Here is a 26155-nt window from a genome sequence, read left to right as displayed (position 1 = left end):
CATGAAATAATAATTTTAGGTTTTATTTTATAAGTTTTTTATCTTACATTTTGGAAATGTACATCCAGGTGTTTTTTTCCCCTTTAATTTTTTTTTGGGGGGGGGTCCCCAAGAGAGTAGGGTCCTAAACTATAGCTTTGTTTAGTTTATACGTAAATCCGGCCCTGGGAAAAACGTGCAAAATATGTTTTCATTTGTAGCCGAGCGGGGGCGATTGCGTTCCTTTGCTTTCGCCGGCCTTCCTTCCGCGCGCACCTCTTTGAGCTCGAGCCGCCACCTGCGCGGCGCCACGCTGGCCGACGCCGCAGCCAGAGACGGTCGATCCCCGAGCTCCGCGCGTCGCCTGTGAGGGGGCGGGGCCTCCTCCCCGGCGGGACCGACGACTCGGCGCTCGACTCGGGAGACGGCCGAGCCTGGGCGAAGGTCCGGCGAGGAGGAGGAGGCGCCGCGAAGACGATGGCGGCCAACCAACCGCCGCCCCCGAAGCCCTGGGAGAACCGGAGGCTGTGAGTGCGGCTGGGGGCGCTGGGGGGGGGGGAGGCGGGAGAGCCGGAGCCGCCGCCATTCCCTCCTCGTCGGTTTATGGCTGTTAATAGGTTCCGGGACTCACTTGGCGCCCTGAGAAGTGTGGGGGGGGCGGGTTAGGGAAGGCACTCTGTATATGCTCAGGGGCCACACGCCTCCAAGGTCCTGGAGTGGCCAAGGGTGGGGGAGGAGGGAATACAAAACAAACAGGTTCCGGGGCTCACTTGCCGCCCTGAGGAGGGGGGGGGGAGGCACTCTGTACATGCTCAGGGGCCACACTCCCTCCAAGGCTGTGGAGTGGCTGGGGGGGGAGGGAAGGAGGGAACACAAAACAAACAGGTTCGGGGCTCCAGGGAATCATTCCACCCCCTTCTTCCCTGAGCCCCCTGCTAGATTTCATCCCTCCAGCACCTTTCAGTGTTGGGTGGAGATGAGGGTTTTTTTTCCACCCCACCAACACGGGATTCCTACATTTCAGGGGGTTGGAGCATAGCTGTCAACCTTCCCTTTTTTTTGCGGGGAATTCCCTTATTTCAGCGCCGTTTCCCTGCTGCTATCCCGGATTGTTAGATATCCCGTAGACAGGTGAGGCTGCTGATCCCTTATTTTCAAATCCAGAAGTTGACAGCTTTGCTGCTGATCCCTTATTTTTGAGGCCGCTGATCCCTTATTTTCAGATCTGAAAGTTGACAGCTATAGGTTGGACTAGATGACCGCCAGGGTCCCTTCCAACTCTGTTGTTGTTGTTTAGTCGTGTCCGACTCTTCATCACCCCCTGGACCAGAGCACGCCAGGCACTCCTGTCTTCCACTGCCTCCCGCAGTTTGGTTAAACTCATGCTGGTAGCTTCGAGAACACTGTCCAACCATCTCGTCCTCTGTCGTCCCCTTCTCCTTGTGCCCTCCATCTTTCCCAACATCAGGGTCTTTCCCAGGGAGTCTTCTCTTCTCATGAGGTGGCCAAAGTATTGGAGCCACACCTTCAGGATCTGTCCTTCCAGTGAGCACTCAGGGCTGATTTCCTTCAGAATGGATAGGTGTGATCATGGGTAGGCAAACTAAGGCCCAGGGGCCGGATCTGGCCCAATCGCCTTCTAAATCCGACCCACGGATAGTCCCGGAATCAGTGTGTTTTTACATGAGTAGAATGTGTCCTTTTACAGTGGTACCTCTGGATGCGAATCTATTCCGGAGCCCAGTTTGCATCCAGAAGCGAATGCAACTCAAGTCTGCGTGCGTGGGTTGCGATTCACTGCTTCTGCACATGCGCATGACGTCATTTTGAGTGCGCGAGCAGCGAAACCCAGAAGTAACGCGTTCCGTTACTTCCGGGTCGCCACGGACCGTAACCTGAAAACGCTCAACCTGAAGAATATTCACCCCGAGGTATGACTGTATTTAAAATGCATCTGGGTTATTTGTGGGGCATAAGAATTTGTTCATTCCCCCCCCCCTTCAAAATACAGTCCGCCCCCCGCCCCCCAAGGTCTGAGGGACAGTGGACCAGCCCCCTGCTGAAAAAGTTTGCTGACCCCTGGGTTTGATCTTCTTGCAACCATGGGACTTTCAAGAGTCTCCTCCAGCACCATAATTCAAAAGTATCAATTCTTTGGCGATCCTTCCAACCCTACGATTCTATTATTTTTCTTCCTCCCCCCTTCCATGGGGAAATATCACCCCCTCCCCCCATCTGATATGCCACTTTTCATTCAAATGAATCGCAAAGCGGCTTACAAACAATAAAGAATAACAACACAATAGAACATCACAAGGAACGCGGGTGGCGCTGTGGGTAAAACCTCAGCGCCTAGGACTTGCCGATCGCATGGTCGGCGGTTCGAATCCCAGCGGCGGGGTGAGCTCCCGTCGTTCGGTCCCAGCACCTGCCAACCTAGCAGTTCGAAAGCACCCCCGGGTGCAAGTAGATAAATAGGGACCGCTTACCAGCGGGAAGGTAAACGGCGTTTCGTGTGCTGCGCTGGCTCACCAGATGCAGCTTGTCACGCTGGCCACGTGACCCGGAAGTGTCTGCGGACAGCGCTGGCTCCCGGCCTATAGAGTGAGATGACGCACAACCCTAGAGTCTGTCAAGACTGGCCCGTACGGGCAGGGGTACCTTTACCTTTACCTAGAACATCACAAACGCAGCATAAATAGTGTAGAACAATTAACATCATCAGTGAGACAATTGCAGCCTATAAAACACTGCTAACGACCTCTTAAAAACAGGCTGAACGTCACAATTGAAGCAAAAGTCGTGTTATAAGATTAATGAATCAATGCAGCATATATGATCTGTAAAACAATTTTAACAGCAACAAAATATCAGCCCCAAAATAAGCTAAGCACTGTTCTGTCCATAAGGGATGTCTTCAGCAAACTGGCCCTCTTTTCTTTTTTCTCACACACTTGGGGGGCAGGGAAGAGCAACAAGCCTCTTTCTTCTCCTCCTCCCCTTAATGGGGAGACATCCTCTCCCCACCCCCATAAAGGGGTGTATTCAGCCTTTCCCTTCTTGCTCCCACGCAATGCCCCACTTACTAAGGGGACGGGAGGTGGCAGGAGAGTTCTCTGTCTTCAAGGGGGAGGCAGATTCCCCCACCTCGCACTTATTTCATAAATAATTGCTTTATAAACTGCTAAGGAGGACTGTTTCCTCTCCTCTTCTCCCCCAGCCAGGCTCATCAAAGGGCCAGTATCCTGCATAGGCACCCACAATAACACAGACACACAAAAATAGGGAAGACATTGCCCTTCAGCTGTCCGGTGCTGTCAGCGACATTAATGACATGAAGGGGCTTGGGGAAAGGTCGCACACTTGTTTTCCATTGCTATTCTTTTTGAAAGGTTTCACTTTATGCTGTTTTGGGGTGCCACTTAATGTTTTAGGAGCTATGTGAATAATGGTTGTTATTATGATGTTTGTATTCAGTTTATGCTATCCTCACCTTGGACTCTGAATCGTGCACACATTTTACAAGAGAGAGATAAGTGTGTGTTTGGACAAATAATGGGATATGTGGGTTAAAGCTCCATATAGATTACCCCTTTGGAACTTTGAATTCTTCAAATCCTTTTCGGAAATCTTAGGACTCAGTGCTAGGACGTACTGTATTTTTCGCTCTATAACACGCACCCGACCATAACACGCACATAGTTTTTAGAGGAGGAAAACAAGAAAAAAAATATTCTAAACGAAACAGTGGATGTATGATTTTTGTGGTTCATGCTGTGGCCACAGACATGTGATCTGACAGTGAGTTTGGAGTAGCCCAATGCAAAAATCCCGAGGATCCATGTGGATCCATGCTTTGTAACCATGTTTTTGCACCACTGCGGCCCCAGGCAACAGTGGGTGTGTGATTTTTTTGGTGCAAGATGTAGCCATGGACATGCTATGTGATCAGATGGTGAATTTGGGGTGACCCAGTGCAAAAATCCTGAGGATCCATGTGGATCCGTGCTTTGTAACCACGTTTTAAGTGGGGAGGGAAGGAAAAGCACTCAAGGGACAAGGAGCATGCGTGGGGTGGGTGGAGAAGGATGCTGCTAATAATGAAGAAGAGGGGTATAAGGGGAGAAGGCTCCTCTCCTCTCCCGCTTTGCTCCTTTAAAGCAAGCAGGCTCTGCTTTTCTCCCTCCTCCCAGCTCATCCCCGGCTTAGCGAACTGAAAAACTTTGCTGCTATTTAGCGAGCTGAGTGGGGAGGAGAGAGGGACAGAGAGCCTGCTTGCTTTAAAGGAACCAACCGGAACTGCTCCTTTAAAGAAGCAGGCTCTCTGTCCCTCTCTCCTCCCCACTCAGCGGCTCTTCTCCTGCTTTGCTGTTTCAAAGCGAGCCACGAAGGAGGGAAGGAAGGGGAACCATGGATCCTCTGCTCACGACTGCAGCAGATCCCCCCCGCCACCCGTAGGCATTCCCTCCATAACACGCACAGACATTTCCCCTTACTTTCTAGGAGGAAAAAAGTGAGTGTTATGGTGCAAAAAATACAGTATACTATAAACTGGAATTGAAGAGTAAAAGGATAGTGTGTTTTGCAACGTGGTATTGTCCCACACCATACCCCTTTTATGGATTATTTTGATTTTTCTTTTTTCATAGAATCATAGAACCTTAGAGTTGGAAGGGACCCCAAGGGTCATCTAGACCAAGCCCCTGCAATGTAGGAATCTCCGCTAAAGCATCCATGACAGATGGCCATCCAACCTCTGCTTAAAAACCTCCAAAGAAGGAGTCCACTACCTCTCGTAGGAGTCTGTTCCTCTGCCAAACAGCTCTTACTGTCAGAAAGCCTTTCCAAATGTTTAGTCGGAATCTCTTTTCTTGCAACTTAAATCCATTGATTTGAGTCCTACCCTCCAGAGCAGGAGAAAACAAGCATGCTCCCTCCTCCATGTGACAGCCCCTATGATATTTGAAGATGGCTATCCTATCTCCTCTCAGTCTCCTCTTTTCCAGGCAAAACATACCTAGAACAAAGGCAGAATAGAATGGTACTATTACTTCCCTTGATCTGGACACCATACTTTTCTTGATGCAGCCTAAAATAGCATTAGCTTTTTTTTTTTTTTCTTCATCGCACTGTTGACTCATGTTAACCTTGAGCTCCACCAATAGCCCTAAATCCTTTTCACAGGTACACACGACAAGACCTTAGTATTACTGATAGCCTTGAATTTTGCTCTACCATCTGCTCAGGATGGTCTACCTCCTTGTGGAAATTTTCTCAGTGAATCAGCAGCAAGTTGTTGCTTGTGTTCTGCTGCAATTTAGTGTGGGTCTGACATGCTTCCCCACCTCCCTCCCCTTTCCCAGCAAAATGGGTGTGTTGGCACAGGAGTTCCAAAGTGGTTAGAATTACTCCCTACTCCCGGCAGATTAGGGTTGCATAACATACCCACATATGTTGTGGTCCTGCCTACATGTAGGAGGAAGCTAAACTCAGTAGGACTTGACTTCTGGGTAAGTGCATACATTTGATCCGGAAATATATTTTCTAGCAGCATAATGAGATCTCAGGAGCCGTGTAAAAGTAAACACAAGTCACATTGGGACTTTCTGTAAGCTTTTACTGCTTGATATGCTTCCTGTAAGCTTTGTTTCCTGTAAGCATTTACCACTTGATATGCAGAAGCAGCTTCCTCATGATCATTTTGTAAAAGTGGGTACTGATTGGCTAGCGCATTGGCTGTCAAAACAGCTACTGAAGGAAAGTCTATGGAGTTCCAGACACCTGAAATTACCGTATTTTTCCTTCTATAACATGCAGATTTTTTCTCCTAAAAAGGAAGGAGAGATGTCTGTGCGTGTTATTGAGCGAATGTGTGGTCCCTGGAGCCAAATAGTGCAAGGGGAGGCAAAAAAAATCAGGCAAAAATCAAATCGCGCGTCTCCTAGAAGGGAAACATGAAAAGAGGAAGCGGCTGCTTTCCGGCATTCTGCCTCAGGGTCTTACTGCCCACCCACCTCTGTTTCCTTGCTGTGTTTGCTCAAACGGAACAAAGAGCAGGGAAAACCCCTCCCCTCCAGGCAAGTGGAGGGGAAAGCAGAGTGTCTCCGTGCTGCTGAAAACATGCAGGAGGGAGGGAGGGAGGGAGAGAGAGAGAGAGAGAGAGAGAGAGCGTGCGCGCGCGCGCTGGCTGGCTTGGGTGGGTAGGTGAGGGAAAACTTTTGCCTTCCTTTCCTCCCTATACCCCTCTCCTGCATTCTTAGCCAGCTGCTTCTCTGCACACCCCTCTCCTGCTCCTTGTCCCTTCTGTGTTTTTCCTTCCCTCCCCAATTAAAATGTGGTTAAAAAGCATGGATCCACATGGATCCTCAGGATCTTTGCATTGGGTCAGCCCAAATTCACCATCAGATCACATAGCATGTCCATGGCTACAGCCTGCCCCCCCAAAATCACGCACCCACTGTTGCCTGGGGCTGCAATGGTGCAAAAATGTGGTTAAAAAGCATGGATCCGCATGGATCCTCAGGGTCTTTGCATTGGGTCAGCCCAAATTCACCATCAGATCACATAGCATGTCCATGGCTACAGCCTGCCCCCCAAAAATCACGCACCCACTGTTGCCTGGGGCTGCAATGGTGCAAAAATGTGGTTAAAAAGCATGGATCTACATGGATCCTCAGGATCTTTGCATTCAGTCATCCCAAATTCACCATCAGATCACATAGCATGTCCATGGTTACAGCCTGCCCCCCAAAAATCACGCACCCACTGTTGCCTGGGGCTGCAATGGTGCAAAAACGTGGTTACAAAACATGGATCCACAGGGATTCTCAGGATTTTTGCATTGGGTCAGCCCAAATTCACCATCAGATCACATGTCTGTGGCCACAGCATGAAGCACAAAAATGATACATCCACTGTTTCATTCAGAATGTTTTTTCCCTTGTTTTCCTCCTCTAAAAACGATGTGCGTGTTATGGTCAGGTGCGTGTTATAGAGCGAAAAATACGGTAAGCAATAATGCTGTTGGGACTGTAAAGTTAATAACTATCCTGTGATGTAGTTAATCATTCCAGATTTGCAAATAGCTGTCTTCCTGCTGTGTCCGCTAGCAAGGTAACCTAAAGCTCTTTTAGGCTGTGTATCACTGACATAGTATATGTCTGGGCAGGCTGGTTACTTGTGAGCAAGAAAATGTCATGGACCTATTTACAGGGTGGTAAAGGTAAAGGTACCCCTGACCATTAGGTCCAGTCACGGACAACTCTGGGGTTGCACGCTCATCTCACTCTATAGGCCGAGGGAGCCGGCGTTTGTCTGAAGACAGCTTCCTGGTGACTGCGGGCGGCCGCCGAAACCACATAACACCGGTCTTGAAAGACCTACATTGGCTCCCAGTACGTTTCTGAGCACAATTCAAAGTGTTGGTGCTGACCTTTAAAGCCCTAAATGGCCTCGGCCCAGCATACCTGAAGAAGCGTCTCCACCCCCATCGTTCTGCCCGGACGCTGAGGTCCAGTGCCGAGGGCCTTCTGGCGGTTCCCTCATTGTGAGAAGCAAAGCTACAGGGAACCAGGCAGAGTGCCTTCTCAGTAGTGGCGCCCACCCTGTGGAACGCCCTCCCACCAGATGTCAAAGAGATAAACAACTACCTGATATTCAGAAGACATCTTAAGGCAGCCCTGTTCAGGGAAGTTTTTAATGTGTGACATCTTAGCGTATTTTTGGTCTTTGTGGAAGCCACCCGGAGTGGCTGGGGAAACCCAGCCAGATGGGCGGGGTACAAATAATAATATATTATTATTATTATTATTATTATTATTATTATTATTATGCCAGGTCATGTGGCCAGCATGACTAAGCTGCTTCTGGCGAACCAGAGCAGCACTCAGAAACGCCATTTACCTTCCCGCCAGAGCGGTGCCTATTTATCTACATTCATACCTCGGGTTGAAGCGGCTTCGGGATGAATATTTTCGGGTTGTGCTCCGCGGTGACCCGGAAGTAATGGAGCGCGTTACTTCCGGGTTTTGCCGCTCGCGCATGTGCAGACGCTCAAACTGACGTCACGTGCATGTGCAGAAGCGGCGAATCGCCAGACGCGCAAACGCAGGTTGCATTTGCTTCAGGATGCGAACGGGGCTCCGGAATGGATCCTGTTTGCATCCAGAGGTACCACTGTACTTGCACTTCCCATTTTAAGAGACCACTTTTTTGTCCAAATAGCAATCCAGTGCATCAGCTGAGACTTCAGTTTTGAACCCAGGTCCGAGGCTGTCCAATCAGTCTGTCCCTGCTGATATTAGTTGTGTCAACAGAACGTCCTCCTCCTCTTCCAGGCCATTCGGGAGTTGGAGCCTGGATTTGTTTCTGGTTTCAGCCACATGCTGTAATCTGCATGGGCAGAGGCGGCAGAGGAGATTGGCAGTTTCGCAATTAACCTTTGACACGAACCTGCAGCTCTAGCCTCCGACTTGAAATGGTCACGTTGTATAAAGTCACTCAGAGGACCTGAACCTGTGCCTGTTTACTAGAGAAAGAAGTCCCACAGGGTTCAGTGAAACCTACTCCCAAGTGAAAAGCAGAAAAGAGTATTGTGGCACTTTGAATCAGGCCCTGAAGATCAAGAGTCAGCATTAAATCTCCTCCCATCTCCACCAGTATGGGGGTGTGAGGGAAACAGCTCTGTCTTGATCTTCAGGTATCGTTCAAGGGAGGAGAGGAAACGCATTTCCTTTCCTCCCCATTGCAGCGCAGGACTAGTAGGAAGGGGACTTCTGCCCCCGTCCAAGGAATGTGATGGAGAGGAAGGCCCCTGACAGTTTGCAAAGGTGTATCACCTTCCTCTGGTGTGGTGCCATGCTAGATAGTCTTGGCATGCAGGAAATGAGATGTAGCACTCCCAAGTACTGTGTTTTTTGCTCTATAAGACACACTTTTTCCCTCCTAAAAAGTAAGGGGAAATGTGTGTGCATCTTATGGAGCGAATGCAGGCGCAGTGAGCCCTCTTGCTGTTCTGGCTTCTGGGATTCAGAATATTTTTTTTCTTGTTTTCCCCCTCCAAAAACTAGGTGCGTCTTATGGTCTGGTGCATCTTATAGAGCGGAAAATACAGTACTTTGTGATGCAGGAAGTGGTGTCTGATTTTGGGAGAGGGCTGGCAGACCACTGGGAATGGCTTCATGGGTCACAGGGTTTTTTTACCACCCTTGTTTTAAAAGACTAGTGGATTTTTAAAGTGTTCATGGGCTAGATCTCGCCGCATGAGATTCATTATCTTTGGCAGAGAGAATGCGAGAGATGTACACAGCGGAAAAAAATGTAAACAAAGGGGCCTAAAGCCTGTGAAGTGTAAGCATAATAGCTGTCTTAGAATAGGCTGCTGCTCTTACCTTGCACACATTTGAGTTTTGCGGAGAAATGTCACCGACCTATTGTACAGCTTGCATTCCATGGTCTTCTACACTCACTGTTTACAATATCCCTCTTCTCCCTGTGTGTTTATATCTGCAGATTGAGAATGATGTAGGCTCTGGTCCATGAAGCATACGCCATGAGTAAACTTTGCATTTTTAAAGCGCCACCAGTTTCTCTTCTTACAATAGATTTAACAGTGTTCCCGCTCTGGAATTTGTCTTCCTGCCTCCAAGCATTGGTCACATCTACACAGTGGGCAGGATTCACAAGGTCTTTCCTGTGTGCGAATGCGCTTTCCCCCATCTCCTCCCTCTCTGCGCCCTTTGGAACCCCTGAATTTGGCTTAGGAGTGGTCAGGATTGCTCCATCTGCAACGCTTGAGCAGATGGAAAGTTTGTAATAGCACAATGTGGAATTCCACCCCATACATTTAAAGTGCAAGGTAAAAAGGTAAAGAGACCACTGACCATTAGGTCCAGTCGTGGCCGACTCTGGGGTTGCGGCACTCATCTCGCTTTATTGGCCGAGGGAGCCGGTGTACAGCTTCCAGGTCATGCGGCCAGCATGACTAAGCTGCTTCTGGTGAACCAGAGCAGTGCACGGAAACACCGTTTACCTTCCCGCCGGAGCAGTACCTATTTAAAGTGCAAGGCTTCCCCCAAATAATTCTGGGGATTGTAGCTTACGCTTCAGAGTTATGATTCCCAGACTCCTTAGCAAACTACAATTCCCAAGATTCTTTGGAGGAAGCTGTGTGCTTTAAATGTATGTTGTGGAATGTGACCTAAGTGTTCACAAGATTACAACCCAAACCTAGGAAACCTTGAAGCTTCAGATTTCAGTTCATACCTTCCGGGCACCCACAACAGCCAAGATTTTCTAAAGGCTGTTGCCTTTCAATAAATGATTTGAGCACATAAAATTGAACAGGTTGCTCATCTCCATAACTTAAGCTCCTTTTCTGTGGCGGTGAAATGTCTTTGGGTTTCACTGCTAATTAAAACAAGATGCGCTATTGCAATATTCCGTTGCCTTAATTAAAACCTCCCTCTTGAAAACATTATGGTTTCATGTTTGCAAAATAAGACATTTTATTCCCTTGAAGAGCCTGATATGCAACATAGTTTCATTAGTATTTTGCAAGTTCAAATTCCTTTGAAAATTCAGATTCCCAAATTCTTACATTGGACAAACCTCTATGCATGAAGTTGCAGATAACCTGTATTTTGATCAGAACAGATGTACACACATTGTATTTTAAGAGATGTGTATTGATCTGCATGTTATGTGCCATTTTTTAATTTTTTGTTGCAAGTAGAGTAACCTGCTTTGTGTTAGAATGCCACAAGATATGTTTATGGCTGTTAGCTTGGCATATTTATTACATTTAAAACAAAGTGCCTTAGTTTTGTACAAGCAAAATTGCAAATAAGACCCAGTTGTAGTCCACTTCCTTCTTAAAAGCTCAGTTTTCACCCAGACTTTCAGATCTTTCCCCAGGAGTGTTGGCACCCACAACAGGTTCTTTGCCATTTCAGCCACACCTTCCTCTGACCTTTCGAATCCTCCAGTGAGGCAATAAGTTGCCTGTTTCCAAATCGGTAAGCAGGTGTCTGTGTCACAGACATTTGAGGGGAGCGGTGGAAAGGTTGATAACAAGGGAGAGGCCAAGTCAAGAAAGGCAGCAGAATTGGCATGCTTCTAGTTTCTCCAAATAGACCAAAGGTCGCCAAAAGAAAAGCAGCAATACAAAAGCAATAAAGGACCTGAATGTCACTCTTCGGGTGATGGCAGCATCTGCAGGGGCCCACATAGGCTATCCCTGTTGCAAGTGCAGAAACGCATTTTAGGATTTATTCCTTTGTGTGTCGTGTATATCCTTTTAGGCTTACCACTGGTGTTTCATGTGCGGGCTTGGGTGTGGGGTTCCACAATGACTGTTGATTCTCTACAGGTAGAGATGCTTTTGTTCTCCTCAGGGCTGTTGCATGATGTGTTGACTGAAGGCATGCATTTGTGATGGCTGTGAAAAGATTTGAGTGCAGGGCAGGGCACCCATCCGGAGTCCTTAAACCTCATAGGCAGCGAGGCTAAGCACAATTCCAATAAAAATGGACCACTGTGGAGCACAGCTGCTCGATTCCATTGTCACACTTGCATAAGCCCCTTGCTTTGCACAACCATATGCAGAGCGAAGCTTTAGGAGTCAAGGGGCTAAAGGGGTACCCCCAGATAACAGCAAGGCAGAGCATATCGGTAACATGCCCCACCAGGTGACTAAAGACAAATTCTGTTCCAAATTCAGACCTAAATCCCAGTTGGAATGGATAAAGGAAACCATCTTCACCCAAGACCACCCGGAACTGACCAACAACCCCTTTTTTTCCAAGCACTTTGCCTCGGAAGGGGATGTTTGCCACAGGCTTGCTGTTTTCAGAAGTGGCCTTGTTACAGCTTCCTTTAAAAGAGCTGGAACCTCTTCCTCTCTTAAGGAGGCATTTTCTACCCAGCAAACATCCTCTCCCTGCCTCACAGCAGCTCATGCACATTCAGCTGAGAAGTATTCATCCCCAAACAACAGTTAGGTAATGCCTTTATTAGGACAGACTAATAAAACTTTATGAATTGGTCCTAATAAAGATGTTGCCATTCTGCTTCTGTTGAATGTCCATCCCTACCAACATTGGTTCAGCACAGCTGAACCACAGTCTTTGTTCAATATGAACTGTCTATTGAGATTCAACATTTTTCATGTGTCGAAAACCAGAGCAGAGGATCAGTGTGTGGGGTTGTTTTTTTATAAGTCTAGTGTTTTAGCGATGCCTGAACCTGGGTCCAAAGAGCATAATTATAACATAGGCATAATTAATGTCAACTTCTAAGTATACACACTGTTTGGAAGAAGTGTGGGATGAGGGATTATTTTTTAGCATAAAGCCGTCCCGTGTACTAACATTGAACTTGTGCGTTTTAGATCTGCAGATGTGGGAGTTAGTCAGCTGACGCGGCCCGGGCAGCCCACCCTCACCCGCGTGCCCCCTCCCATTGTGCCAAGGCCATCTCAACAGACTGGGAGCACGGCCCTGAGCTCTTTCAGGCCTTCGTACAGCAGCCCCTTCAGCTCAGGCTACGGCACGTACGGAAACTCCTTCTACGGAAGCTACAGCCCTTACAGCTACGGATATGGCGGCATGGGCTACAACCGGTTTCGGATGGACGACGTTCCCGCCAGCCGGTTTGTGCAGCAGGCCGAGGAGAGTAGCCGCGGCGCGTTCCAGTCCATCGAAAGCATCGTGCATGCCTTCGCCTCGGTCAGCATGATGATGGACGCTACCTTTTCGGCGGTCTACAACAGCTTCCGAGCCGTCTTGGATGTAGCCAACCACTTCTCCCGGCTCAAGATCCACTTCACCAAGGTGTTTTCGGCTTTTGCCTTGGTCAGAACTATACGGTACCTTTACAGGCGGCTGCAGCGGTTGCTGGGTCTGAGAAAGAATTCCGAAAATGATGATTTGTGGGCAGAAAGCGAAGGGACTGTGGCCTGTGCTGGCCCCGAGGAAAGGGCGGCCAACTCTGCAAAATCCTGGCCCATTTTCCTATTCTTTGCCGTTGTTCTCGGGGGTCCCTACCTCATTTGGAAGCTGCTGTCCACCTACACTGAGGATGAAACAGGTAAAGGAGTTGTTGTGATTGTGGGGATCCAAGCACTTTTACAAGTATTTCCCGGTCTATGCTGCTGGGCTGTGGGGTAAAGCGAGCAAGTGGCAACACAGAATCAGGTTTCAATGAATGACTATGAAGGTAACCTGAACTTTGCCCAGCTGTTGCGCAGGTTTTTGGTGAATTATATTTTCTAATGTGGAAAGCAAGCTTGTGTGTTATCATTGCTTCTCAAAAATATTTCCATCGTCTATGGAGAGAAGCATTGGCTGGCTTCACGGTTTTCCCCACGTTGTGATTTTTGCATAGCGTGTACACACACATATCATGATTCACAATACATATCATGATTCACAATACATTGCCAGGTCAAAAATTATGAAACAGTGGTACCTCTGGTTGTGAATGGGATCCGTTCCAGAGGTCCGGGGATTTTTTGTGTGATTGTAGGTAGGATTAATAATGGTTAATGTGGGAGGCAGATGGGGAAAATGATAGCAAGCCGAGGTTCTGAAGGAATCTGTGACACATATATTACTGCAGAGCTCTACAGCCTTGGATAGTAGCCAAAGGGGAAGTGAAATAACAATAAAATAAAGAGAAATAGGGCCTTTTGCCGCAAACCAAATGGCAGGCACGTTAAGTGTTAAGCTCGTCTTTTACCTGGTGCTTAGATGCTCTTTACATCCCACCCCAAGGGTAGAAGTGATTTGTCTCAGAACAGGAATGCACTATAACATGACAGGCCTCTCTGGTTTTCTGCAGTGAGTGTGAGTTCGCCATATGCTCTTACCACCACCCTGAAATGAAAGCTCTGCCCCCTCCAACCAGCCATGCAAACAATGTTCATCAACAAATATTCTCCATCAACAATCCTGCCTACTGCAAACACTAACTGCAATTTATTTTAAAAGCAACACTTTATTTAGTGTTTATTTATTTATTTCTTGCTTGCTTTTGTGTTTGTCTTGTTTAAAGTTTGAAGCAAGCTGTCTACAGCCAGCAATACGTTTGAGTTGATAGAAACCAAAAACATTTGATGCCATCCTCTCTTAATACCCGTGGCATTTCTCATAATTTAGGAAGGCACCGTTTTCAACCTGATCTCATAACTGGAGATGTCATTGCACTGCACTTTGCTCAGCGATGGCAAAGACTGGACTGGGAATTTGTAGTTCAGCTGTCAGCTACTTTCATGGCTGAACAGAGACTCTAACCTCAGGTCTCGCATGTCCCACTTTATTCCAAGGCCACAGCACTATGCTTGGTGTTATATGTGGCTCCTGCCAAGGGATTCTAAAGCAGGGTGAGAAGAGCAGGTTTAGATACTGTGCGTCCCTAATTTCAGCTTCGAGGAAGGAGGGAGGAACAAATCTTGCTTTTATTTACCAGTATAATGAAAAGGGAATTTAGAACATGTTCCAATACTTAGTTAATGTTGTGTGAGCACTCTGGAATTTGAAATGCTTCGCTGGAAAAAGGCTTTGAAGGCGTAAAACTCTTAAGTATAGCACATAAATATCATGGGCTGACTTTAACCGATCAAGTTAAGCACTTTAATTTGTGTACACCCTGGCCTTCTGCTAAGGGGCTCAGTCAGGTTTGGATATCATTTCTTGGTTGGTTGCCTCTGGCAAATCGAGATTGTCTCCAAACAACCACTTACAAAAAACCTCTCTCTCTTTGTATCTCACAAATGACATACATCAGTTGTGTGTGTACATTTGAGCTTTCCTGTTAGTTTTTGAACTTATTTATGAGTCTGAGAGGTTTCAGCCTTGGCACAACAACTAAGGGACTTGAATTAGGGCAGCCTGAAAGTTGATAGCTTGGCTCATGAGCTGTGTAGCAGAGTACGGAATTGAACTGGGTTTCCTGTACCCCTTGCACCATACTGACTCTCAAAGATTGTTTTCTAAGAGACTGTACTGATCCAGCAGACTTATGTTGACTTATTTATCCCTTGTTCTGTGGCACAGTTTCCAGCAATTGGGCAAGTGGAGAGGATGATCATGTTGTTGGGAGAGCAGAATATGATTTCAATGCTGTTTCGGAAGAAGAAATTTCTTTCCGTGCTGGCGAAATGCTAAAACTGGCACCCAAAGGTAAGATGGTTTTGATTCATTGTGATTTCCCACCCCCAGATATTTCAATGCAGTATCTAGGAAAACGGAAGAACATTTACCCTCTTGACCTAACTGTATGTTAAGGGACAGTTTGAGAACTTATGGGGCAATTTGTTTGTCTAACAGGAAGCAGTGGCATTTCTTGCAAATAGTTACTTGTTCCATAGAAATACCTACATCTGCAGTCTTTAGATTTGTTGGATAACTTGTGTCAATGTACTCAGACTAGAGGTATGCAACTAGAGTTGACTGGTTTAATATATTGTATGAAGTTTCTGAAAGCTATGCTTCACTGTTTCTGTTAATGACATTTGCTAGTCCTTTTTGAAATCTTGACATTTCAAAGTCATTGGTTTGGTCATTGAACTGTTTTATTAATCATTACGTCTCAAGTGTGCTCTTCAGATTGGTTTTCACTCAAGTCTCAAGGTTTGAGAAGGTCACACAAAATCTAAACGAACTGGTCTTTGCAGAATTCTCCAAATACTTTCAATAACTCAGTTATCTGTTCATGGGCTCCTCTGCTAACCACTCATGTCTGTCTTTCTTTTTTCTTGCCAGAACGACAACCCAAAATACGTGGCTGGCTCTTGGCCAGCCGTGATGGCCAGACAACAGGACTTGTTCCAGCTAATTATGTCCGAATACTCGGCAAAAGGAAAGGAAAGCGAGCCGTAGAGCTGGAGAAGGTTACTGAGCATGAGCCGGCACTCAGCAACACCACTTTGATCCCGGGAGCCACAGCTTCCGACACCCTGGAAGAGCAAGAAGCTGCCTTTGAGTCTGTTTTTGTAGAAAATAATAAAGTCCCTGTCACATCCAGCTCTGCTGTGCTTGGTGGAGACAAACAGGACCTTTGATGCATTTATCAGAGTAAGCCTGTGGTGGTCACAGTAATTCTGTAGGGTAGGCATTCAGTAGTGATGTAGCAGAACACTGTTGTTGACGGTATCCAGGTACTTGCTGTTCACACCTGGTAGAGTCATTGGGAGGGATGTTTTCAGTCTAAGCCTGTGCTTGGTTCTTTTGGCATTGAACAGTTGTGTTAAGCAGGCTAGCATCCATTTCATTATCTCAGGCGTGGGTGAGTTTTGGAGTGCAGGAGACTTGGCACCTTGTCCCGTTCAACGGAAGGAGCTGGGCTGAGAGGTTCCACAGGCAGCTATCTGCTTTGAAGTCCTCCTCAGGGACTGAATACAGCGTCATTGTGGTGGTTCCAAGAAAGAACATGTTTTAACCAAGACTTCACACATAGTGCAAGGTTGGTTTTCTTTCCCTCCTTACACCCAGTTTTTGTGAGATGAAGAATCTCTGGCTCATGGGGATATCAGGAAACCTTTTGGGGGAGGTGAATTAATATTTCCATAAGTTAGTAATTCTGTATGGAAGGCACTTTAGAACTGACAGCAAGCCTAGTTAATTGTAGTTCCAAGATGTGAGGCGACATGTGCTTGGTCCTCTTTTCATAGATAGGCTTTCTACTCTAAGCTTTGCTCCTTTGTGCTGCCTTAGACCCCTGTGCTTGAAGCTTCATTCATTCTTCATGTCATTCTTTGCCTGGACTAGTAGGCAATTGCTCTTTAACTAGAAATACTGCACCACTTTTTCTTCCAGTTCAAGTTTGTGACATCTGTGGCTCTGCTTTTGTCCTGTCAACTGCAAGCTGATCTATCAAGAATACCTCACTGAGGCTCAAACTGCATGTGAAAGCAGATCTGTATGTTTTAAACCCAAATCTGCCACTATTACATGCAGTCTCAGCTTCAGTGTTTAGTAAATGTAACATATAAATCTGATTTTTTCATCCCTTACAATTGCAGGTATGAGCTGATAGTCATCCTTTGACATCGCTCTACTAAGTATGCTAAACTTTGCTCCTATAAAGGTTGAGATGTTACTTTACAAAGCTGGACTGACATGAAAATGAAATTTGTTTTCTGAAATCATGTTTGCTACTGTACTGATGCCACACTATTCTGAATAGTGAGATAAAAATCCAGGTTGATTCTGGGAAGATGTGATAATTGATAAAACTTATTTCAGGCTGCAATTTCTTAAAGTGGTAAACCAGAGCTCTACAATTTCTGTAGCAGCTATGAACTCCCAGTGTGACGCAACTCATATTCATCTTTGTAGACTGTTTTAAAATAAAATACTGAGTCTGACACAAGTGCATCTTGGATTTTGTCAATCTTAAATCACAATCCTTCTATAGAGTACCTGAAGTTTCACTACATAGCCATTAACTCACATGGTTCATTGGTGCCCATGTGAGGTTATAGCTGCTCTGGGTTAGGGAAAATCAGGATGAGATTTCTGAATGGACCAGTTGCATTTTTATTATTTTACTTTAATTTAAAAAGAAGAAAAACCTTACATCCTGCCAGTTTTCAAAAAGGAATCAAAGGTGGCTTACAGCCACAAAAACAACAAGCAATATAAAAACGAAAACCACAAGATACATTAAATTGCCATCATCATAAAACAGCAATTAGCACAGGAAGCAAAAAATCCCTGTATGTAACAACCCATAAACAAGATTAGGTAAATAGAGACACCACTTGTGCACCCCATACAAGACAGATTACGCAACATGGAAATCCAAGGGCACTTCAGATTCTTCTCTGGTTGAGTGCAAATATGGCATCTCTCAAGATCCTGCCTCATAGCTCCTAGGAGTGGCCATCCTGGGAAATAAGCCTTGGAACAAGCATACACACCTGACCCAAGTTGTTCGCATGTCTATGGACTGATCTCTTTTGATTTGCAGTCCCTCTGCACAGAAAAAGAAGGGGGGGGAAATGGGGCAGTTGAAATGTACTAGGAAAGTTATCTTCACATGCAATACTTCAAGATTTTAACTAAATATTTGCTTCCCTTCCCTCCCCTCCCCTCCCCTCCCAAAAACCCAAGCCTACTGAAAAATAAAAGTGGCTAGGGTTGGTAGTGGGAAAATGTTCCACATTTTCATTAGACTTACATTTTGTGAGATCTAAATGTTACAGATTATTTTTTTTCAGATAATACTGTAGTAGAATCAGCAGGTTGAAAAGTGTTTTGCTTAAAAAGGATTCATTATTGATTTACTAAATTTCCAGACAGGTCCTAAATGTATTCACTTAGAAGTAGGTCCTACTGATTTTGATGGATCTTGTCCCGGGAAGTACCCTTGGACTGCAGTCTTTACTTTATACTCGCTTGAACTATACTTAACAAACTGTCATATCTATTCATATTGAACTTCAATAGATAAGTATGTATAGCGGACCTTGACTCTGACACTTTGACTCTGCTTGTTTTATTGGCGCCAGAATGAAAATTGATGTAAACAACCTACTGTAGATATACTAAAGGTTTTATCATGCAGTTGGATTAACCTTGATGAATCTATTAAATGCCGTTGAAACTTGACTGCAGCACTGGTTTTTTTAATTCACACTGAAATGACAATACAGTTGAGTGAAACTGGGGCTATGGGAACATTTCAGGTAGAAAAGTGGCTTTTGATATTTCCCTTCTGCTCTGTAATCTTATAAATTGAGGAAATGGCTGTATGGGTGGGTGGGGTTATTTTTGAGAGCGGAGGATTTTATTTTAATCACACCTGTGGAACAGATAAGGGAATGTGTCCTGTTGTGTGTGGGGCATCAGAATGCAGCTATATTGAGAAATAGCAGGAAAGGTGTACAAAGGTGATTTTGGAGTCGCAGAGTACAAAGGCCACTAAAGATTAAGCTCCTCTCAACTCTGAAGTTAATAATGCAACTTGAGGGAATCACAAAATGCTGTTTTATACATGCCTAATAAAACACAAATTCCAAGATTGATTGTTTGCATTTTGGTAAAAAAAAATGTTCTATCAGTTCCATAAATGCATAGGAGAAACCTAGACAAATTGCTGCCGCATAACAAGGTACAGAACATACAAATGTTTTATGGAAGGTTGTTTTTTTAAATAATATTGCAGTAGATGCCGAAGCACATTTTCCTTCTCTCACCTTTTTTGCATTGAGTTCTTTTTCAAGTTTTGTTTTGAGAATGTGTGATTTCTCCATGAATTTATTTATTTCTCTCCTGAGTTCATCTGTCTGTTGTTGACGTTCCCTGCAAGAAGGAAAACAAATTCCATGAGGCAGTTTCATTACAGTAAGGACAAGTAATTTATTGTTGTAATAGAGTTATTTATTAAGAAAAGCCCTTCTGGACCAAAGGTCCACCTAGCCCAACATCCTTTTTTCTACAGTAACCAAGCAGATAATAAAATCATACCCTCTGGAGCGGGAGAAAACAAGCTTGCTCTATCCTCCATGTGATACCCTTTAGATCAGGGTTTCCCAAACCTGGGTCTCCAGCTGCTTTAAATAAGTGAAGATGGCTATATCTCCTCTCAGTCTCCTCTTACGAAGAAGATCCTTACTTTTATGATTCATAAAGAGCCTCCCTGTGTAACAGCTGATGTGTGATCTTATGATACTTTGAACTGTATATAGTTTTGATTCTACCATATAAATAGTCTGCAGGTTTGAGGTTCCGTAAGCAGTAAATCCAGTACTATTTGGCAATCTCATGCCCCATATTATAAATGAATGAGCAGAAAACTTAGCCTGCTGCCTTGCACAGAAAGAAGCTGCTTGAATAATCCATTGATTTCACTGGGATTAAAGACAGTCTGTTAGTAGGGATGGCAGCTTTAGTTAAAAGTTACATCTAGGAGATCCTGCTTTCAGACATTTGAACACCGTACCGGGATTTTTCTTGGAAGGTACCAGAAATATATTGCTTTATCTTGAGAATATTTTCTTCTCTGCGCCTTATATCAGCCTCACTCTGTTTTTTCATTTCGAGCACCAGCTCTGCATGCTGCAAAAGGAAGCAAGCGACATTGCAGTGTGATTACTAAATACTGAGGGATAAGTTTAGTGTGAAAAATGTTTATTTTCCAGATAAGGTTTTAATGTGTATTAGAATGAAATACTAGTAACCTAAATAAAGCAAGAGCAACAAATTATGCCTGTTTTCCTTGGTGACAAACCTGTGTTTCTTGCTCCTGAATTATTTTTCTGTAACGTGCTACAGTTTCATCAAGCAACTGGCTCTGCTCCTTGACTAAATGTTCTGATTCTTCCAGTCGCCTTCCAGTCTCTTTCTGGTGTTCTTTTTCTAATTCTATTGCTGTTCTATACTCAGTAGCCTGTTAAAATAATAATAATAATAATAATAATAATAATAATAATAATATTCAATCCAATTATACTATAATCCTGTATTTGCTTATTCAGAAGGAAGTCCTTCAAATCCTTCCTCAAAACAACGTCCTAGTTTCATTCCTGCTTCTGTAACTAATCCTGGGTACAATAATAGAATCATAGAATTGGAAGGTACCTGAGGGTCATCTAGTCCAACCCCCTGCAACTAAAGTGTCCATGACAGATGGCCAATAAATACATATTGTTATAGGTTGTGGAGGGTGAGGAGCCTCGTGATTCTCCGCCTGTGAAGTTAGAATCTACATTATGAAACCTGGTTTACCGGTCAAACAAGTTCCTTGGGTGGCTTCACCAGCGTCTTAAAGAGTTCTAAGAAGAGAGGTTTTGCAATAGTGGCAACTGCTGATGCTTCCAGGAGGGGAGAAGGGACCTGGGTAAATGCCCAAAGGAGAACAAAAGGCCAAGATAGTTAGTTTTTTTTATTTTTCTATGTTGAACCCAAAGCTAAGCCCCTTTGCAGGTCATCTCTAGGAAGTTAGTGAAGAGGAAAGATCTATTAGAGTGTTATTGCTGTGATCCCTTCCATCCTATGCTCAGTTTGTATATAGGTAAAGTTAAAGGTCCAGTCGCGGACGACTCTGGGGTTGCGGTGCTCATATCGCTTTACTGGCTGAGGAAGCCAGCGTACAGCTTCTGGGTCATGTGGCCAGCATAACTAAGCCACTTCTGGTGAACCAGAGCAGCGCATGGAAACACTGTTTACCTTCCCACTGGAGCAGTACCTATTTATCTACTTGCACTTTGACGTGCTTTCGAACTGCTAGGTGGGCAGGAGCAGGGACCGAGCAACGGGAGCTCACCCTGTCGCGGGGATTCGAACCGCCAACCTTCTGATCAGCAAGCCCTAGGCTCTGTGGTTTAACCCACAGTGTATATAGTTGTATATAGAAGTCTACAAAACCATATATCCTAAAGGCACCATAGTCTTCATTGACTTTTGCTCCAAGGAAACGGAACCCTGGGTCCCCCAGGAGTCTCTCACTGCTCGGAGAGTAGGATGCATGCAACAATATTCTTTTCCTGCAGGCCTTGGCTTGCACATGGATCTCCTTTGCCTGAAAAAGCTGCTGTAGAAAAGTAATTGCAATGAAAACTCCTTTGCACACACAGATTTGTTCTCCTGAAGCAAATGGATTAGTCTGTGTTCGGCCTACGCACAGATCCCTGCCCCCACCCACACACTAACCTGGGCACCTCCTGCCCTGCCCCGGATTCAGTCCCAAGTCAATTCAGGGGTGGAGCTAATGGTTTAGTTAGTGTTTCCTTCCCCCCCCCCCACCTCTCCCCAAGAGCAGGAGGGTGCAATCCTGCAGAGTGCTGCTTACAGGTGCCTTCTCTGCACACAAGGGGCTCTAGAACACAACGCGTTTTTAATTACAGCATTTCCACATTTATCAAATGAGGTTCCATATTTTCAACAAAATCATTATTGGAAGCTAAGTCTTCACTCCACATCTAAAGAGCAACAGAGAAGAGGCTAGGCAGTACTTGTCATTGAGGAAGTCCTGCCTATAAACAGTTCTATGCATGTCTACACAATTAAGTCCAAACAACTTCAAATGGAAATTACTCCTAGGGAAGTGTGCACAGGATTTCAGAGTATGATGTTTAGATGAAATCTGAGAACCCAAGATGTTTTAGATGTGCAGCAAAACTGCAACACGTGGATGTTACAATCAAGTATTTGAAAATACATTATTTAGATATAATCCTCAGATTTGCTGTGTCTTCTCAAGGAAAAGTGGATTATTGAGCCTCTGGTGAGCTGCCTGCCATACATGATGGTTAGGCTAAATTTGGCTTGACGGGGTCACATGTTGTAAGGGTTTGATTTAACGCTTCAGTGTCTCATAAATCAGTGAATCTGAATTTACAATACCTGGTCTTTTATTATTTTAGTTAATCTTGATATTGATGACTCCTTTTCTTTTAGAATACCTTTGAGCTGCAGGTGTTTCTTTTGCAGAGCTTTAAACTTTTCCAGAGAATTGTTCTCTTCACCTAAGGATGCCTGTTTGATAATAAAGATGCCTGTTGAATTATGGTTAATACAAATGCAAAATGAACTAGAAATTGTTTTCATGCCCCCTAGTGGATAAAACTAAATTAAGAGCACAAATGTGGTTGCACGGCAGATTTGTATAACAGCATTGTGAAATTGGCAGTTTTATTTTCAAATTCTTTCCTAGTGGTCTCTAGCATGAAATTTGCCCTTTTCATGGTTGCTGCACACTGCGTTGACAGTTTTAATCAAGCTATCTACTATGACCCCAAGGTATAGTGCATGTGCGTGAAATTAAAGATTTTTTTGCTCCAACATGCATCACTTTACACGTTTACACTAAATTGCATCTGCCATTTTATTGCCCATTCTCTCAGTTTGGAGAGATCTTTTCAGAGCTCTTTGTAATCTCTTTTTGTTTTAACAACCACGAACACAAATTTACGGTCATCAGCAAACCTGGCCACATCACTGCTCACTCATAACTCAACATCATTTATGAACTAAAGTTAAAAAGCACAGGTCCTTGGGGGATTCCACTTTCTATTTCTCTCCATTTGGAGAAATGTCCATTTATTCCTACTCTTTGCTTCCTGCAACTTAAAACGATTCCTGATCCACAATTGGACATCTCCTTTTACTCCTTGACTGCTAAGCTTGCTTAGGAACTTTTGGTGAGCTACTTTGTCAAAGGCTTTTTGAAAGTCCAAGTACAGTATGTCAACCAGATCACCTCTATCTAAATGCTTGTTGTCACTCTCAAAGAATTCTAATAGGTTTGTGAGACAGAACTTTTTCTTGCTGAAGCCATACTAGCTCTGCTTCAGTAAGGCTTGTTCTTCTATGTGCTTGTTTATTTTATCTTTAACAATACTTTCCACTAGTTTTCTAGGGACAGGCATTCAGCTAACGGGCTTGTAATTTCCAGGATTCCCCCGGATCCTTTCTTAAGAATTGGTGTTACATTGGCTACTTTCCAGTTCTCTGGTATGGAGGCTGATCCAAGGGGCAATTTACATATTTTTGTTAGAAGATCAGCAATTTCACATTTTAGTTACTTGAGAATTCTCAGGTGGATGCCGTCCAGACCTGGTGATTTGTAGGTTTTTATTTTGTCTATTATTTTGGCTGGAACTTCATATTTTGTCATCTCCGTTCTGTAACCATCCCTTCCTCTGTTCTCTGAAATCATGACTTTGTTCATTCATTTTTTACCAAACAGCCAGATAATGTAATTTCCATATAGCTGTCTTCTGGTGTTTTCTGTGCATTCCTTCCATGTTTCCCAGACCTGATTTGTGGCAATTATGTTGGTAAAGGTAAAGGTAAAGGTACCCCTGCCCGTACGGGCCAGTCTTGACAGACTCTGGGGTTGTGCGCCCATCTCACTTAAGAGGCCAGGGGCCAGCGCTGTCCGGAGACACTTCCGGGTCACGTGGCCAGCGTGACAAAGCTGCATCTGGCGAGCCAGCGCAGCACACGGAAACGCCGTTTACCTTCCCGCTGGTAAGCGGTCCCTATTTATCTACTTGCACCCGGAGGTGCTTTCGAACTGCTAGGTTGGCAGGCGCTGGGACCGAGCAGCGGGAGCGCACCCCGCCGCAGGGATTCGAACCGCCGACCTTTCAATCGGCAAGTCCTAGGCGCTGAGGCTTTAACCCACAGCGCCACCTGCGTCCTAATTATGTTGGTAGCAAACTGTAATTACAGCTTCAGCTAACCGGGGTGGACAGAGAGAAAAGCACTGCTAAGGCTTCTCAGGGCTTCTATGCCCTTAAACACCTCCTTTCTTCTGATTCAATCCATTTTATTGCTCCCTGTTGATTATAGCCTGTGTTTGGTCATCTTGACATTACTGGCTTCCATATTTAAATCCTACATATACCACCAAACATGCACAATGTCACCTCTTGTTTTTTATGTGCCAGAATATTCTAATAAAGAACAGTCACTATTTCAAAATATATCACCCTGTGTTGATTTCACCTTTAATCTATTCTATCTCATCTGTTCTTGTGAATTATATAGGGGACCTATATGGGTGAGTTAATTTTGTTGTTGTTGTTGTGTTCTAAGCGGAGAGGGGAAATCTCGCATGCACTTTTTGTCTTACCATAGGGTCGCTCCCAACTTTCCTGCTTCTCGTTTCTTGATTTCCAGTTGCTGCACCGACTGTGCCAGGTGTAACTCTTGGTTTAATAGCCCTGTCTGTAAGAAGTGATCCAGGAGTGCAATGTCTGAATGGTTCGTGGTCTTTAAAGCCATGTCCTCTAACTTTCAAAGCTTGGGATTTCACATGGGTCATTTTCTCTGGTGTCTGCTCTCAGGTAGGCTTACCTATATGTAGAAAAGTAAACAGATGTGGAAAGGTGCAGTATAAATGGATAAAACAAATACATTCACAACATTCTGTCGGTTACACTGTAGTGTGCACAGATGGAGAACTTGTGGCCCTCCAGATGTTATTGGATTCCAGCTCTGATCAGCCTCAGGGGTGATGGGATCTGTTCTCTGGTGGGCCAAAGGGTCCCCATTCCTGCTCTAGGATGACCAAAAAACAGAAGCTACCTAATGTCAACTATGTCACTTGCTTTTTGAGGGGCTGTGTGGAGGGTAGGGAGAAGCAACATTGGTTAGTAAGCAAAATGTAATACAGTCATAGCTTGAGTTGCAGACGCTTCAGATTGCGTTTTTTCGGGTTACGGACTGCCGAAACCCAGAAGTACTGGAACGGGTTACTTCCGGGTCTCAGCGATCGTGCATGCGCAGAAGTACTAAATCACGCTTTGCGCATGTGCAGAAGCGCCAAATTGTAACTCACGCGTGCGCAGACGCGCCACTGCAGGTTGCGGACGTGCATCCCGCACGGATTACGTTCGCAACCTGAGCGTCCACTGTAAATAAATAAATATTATGTATAATATATATATTAAGGTAAAGGTAAAGGTACCCCTGCCCGTACGGGCCAGTCTTGACAGACTCTGGGGTTGTGCGCCCATCTCACTTAAGAGGCCAGGGGCCAGCGCTGTCCGGAGACACTTCCGGGTCACGTGGCCAGCGTGACATCGCTGCTCTGGCGAGCCAGAGCCGCACACGGAAACGCCGTTTACCTTCCCGCTGGTAAGCGGTCCCTATTTATCTACTTGCACCCGGAGGTGCTTTCGAACTGCTAGGCTGGCAGGCGCTGGGACCGAGCAGCGGGAGCGCACCCCGCCGCAGGGATTCGAACCGCCGACCTTTCGATCGGCAAGCCCTAGGCGCTGAGGCTTTAACCCACAGCGCCACCTGCGTCCCTCCAAATATATATATTATTTATATATTATATATGATTAGATTTTATATTTATATATATATATAATGAAATCATACATATAATTATATAAAATGACTTGACGTCAACAGACGGAGGTTGTTCTGCGAGTGACGTCACGCCGCAGGTAAGGTGGGCCCGGGTGACGTCACGACCAAGCACACGTGGGGGGGTTTCGCGGGAGAGCCCGTCCCGTTACGCTCTCTTTTCCCTTCCCCGCACAGCTCTCGCCTTCCTCCCTTCTTCCCCCTCAGAGAGAGAGAGAAAGACGCCTCGCCTGAGAGGCTCCGCCAGCGCCGCAGCCGCCGCAGTAGGCCCGATGCCGCCGGTTGCTAGGCGACCGGACGCTGAGGGGGCGGGGCTGCCCGCCGCGGGAGAAGCGAGACGGCGAGAAAGA

The 26155-nt window shown here is 45.4% G+C and overlaps 1 protein-coding gene and 2 long non-coding RNA genes across 5 annotated transcripts; 2 read left to right on the top strand and 1 right to left on the bottom strand.

The window, feature by feature from the left end:
* The first annotated feature begins 343 nt into the window (after positions 1-343).
* Positions 344-18590, top strand: PEX13 (peroxisomal biogenesis factor 13). 2 transcript variants are annotated; one of them, XR_013836588.1, is made up of 5 exons: positions 344-506; positions 12368-13065; positions 15033-15158; positions 15741-16120; positions 16160-18590. XR_013836588.1 is itself a non-coding variant. In XM_079968902.1 (4 exons), the coding sequence occupies exons 1-4, from the start codon at positions 457-459 to the stop codon at positions 16037-16039; spliced, it is 1173 nt and encodes a 390-aa protein (XP_079825028.1). In that variant the 5' UTR covers positions 344-456; the 3' UTR covers positions 16040-18590. The 2 variants fall into 2 exon arrangements, 1 of the variants encoding a protein (XP_079825028.1); XM_079968902.1 differs by having other exon boundaries at positions 15741-18590.
* LOC307212045 lies at positions 2660-7442 on the top strand. The gene is made up of 3 exons (XR_013836764.1): positions 2660-4147; positions 4299-5771; positions 6992-7442. It is a non-coding gene; the product is annotated as an uncharacterized lncRNA (long non-coding RNA).
* Positions 17514-26155, bottom strand: LOC307211966. 2 transcript variants are annotated; one of them, XR_013836657.1, is made up of 7 exons: positions 26036-26155; positions 24562-24785; positions 22326-22457; positions 20212-20370; positions 19924-20039; positions 19178-19283; positions 17514-17954 (listed from the first exon to the last, which is right to left on the bottom strand). It is a non-coding gene; the product is annotated as an uncharacterized lncRNA (long non-coding RNA). The 2 variants fall into 2 exon arrangements; XR_013836658.1 differs by having other exon boundaries at positions 25818-26154.

This window comes from Podarcis cretensis (genome assembly GCF_951804945.1).
Source record: "Podarcis cretensis genome assembly, chromosome: 3".
Taxonomy (NCBI): Eukaryota; Metazoa; Chordata; class Lepidosauria; order Squamata; family Lacertidae; genus Podarcis; species Podarcis cretensis.
The sequence above is the reverse complement of the archived record's forward strand: the minus strand, read 5'-3'. Positions and strand labels throughout refer to the sequence as shown.

Bases quoted from the DNA above. Each gene is read 5' to 3' on its own strand.
- PEX13 (XM_079968902.1), top strand. From the start codon at position 457: ATGGCGGCCAACCAACCGCCGCCCCCGAAGCCCTGGGAGAACCGGAGG. The intron at 507-12,367 runs GTGAGTGCGGCT...TGTGCGTTTTAG, and splicing joins CCCTGGGAGAACCGGAGGCT to ATCTGCAGATGTGGGAGTTA. The intron at 15,159-15,740 runs GTAAGATGGTTT...TTTTCTTGCCAG, and splicing joins GCTAAAACTGGCACCCAAAG to AACGACAACCCAAAATACGT.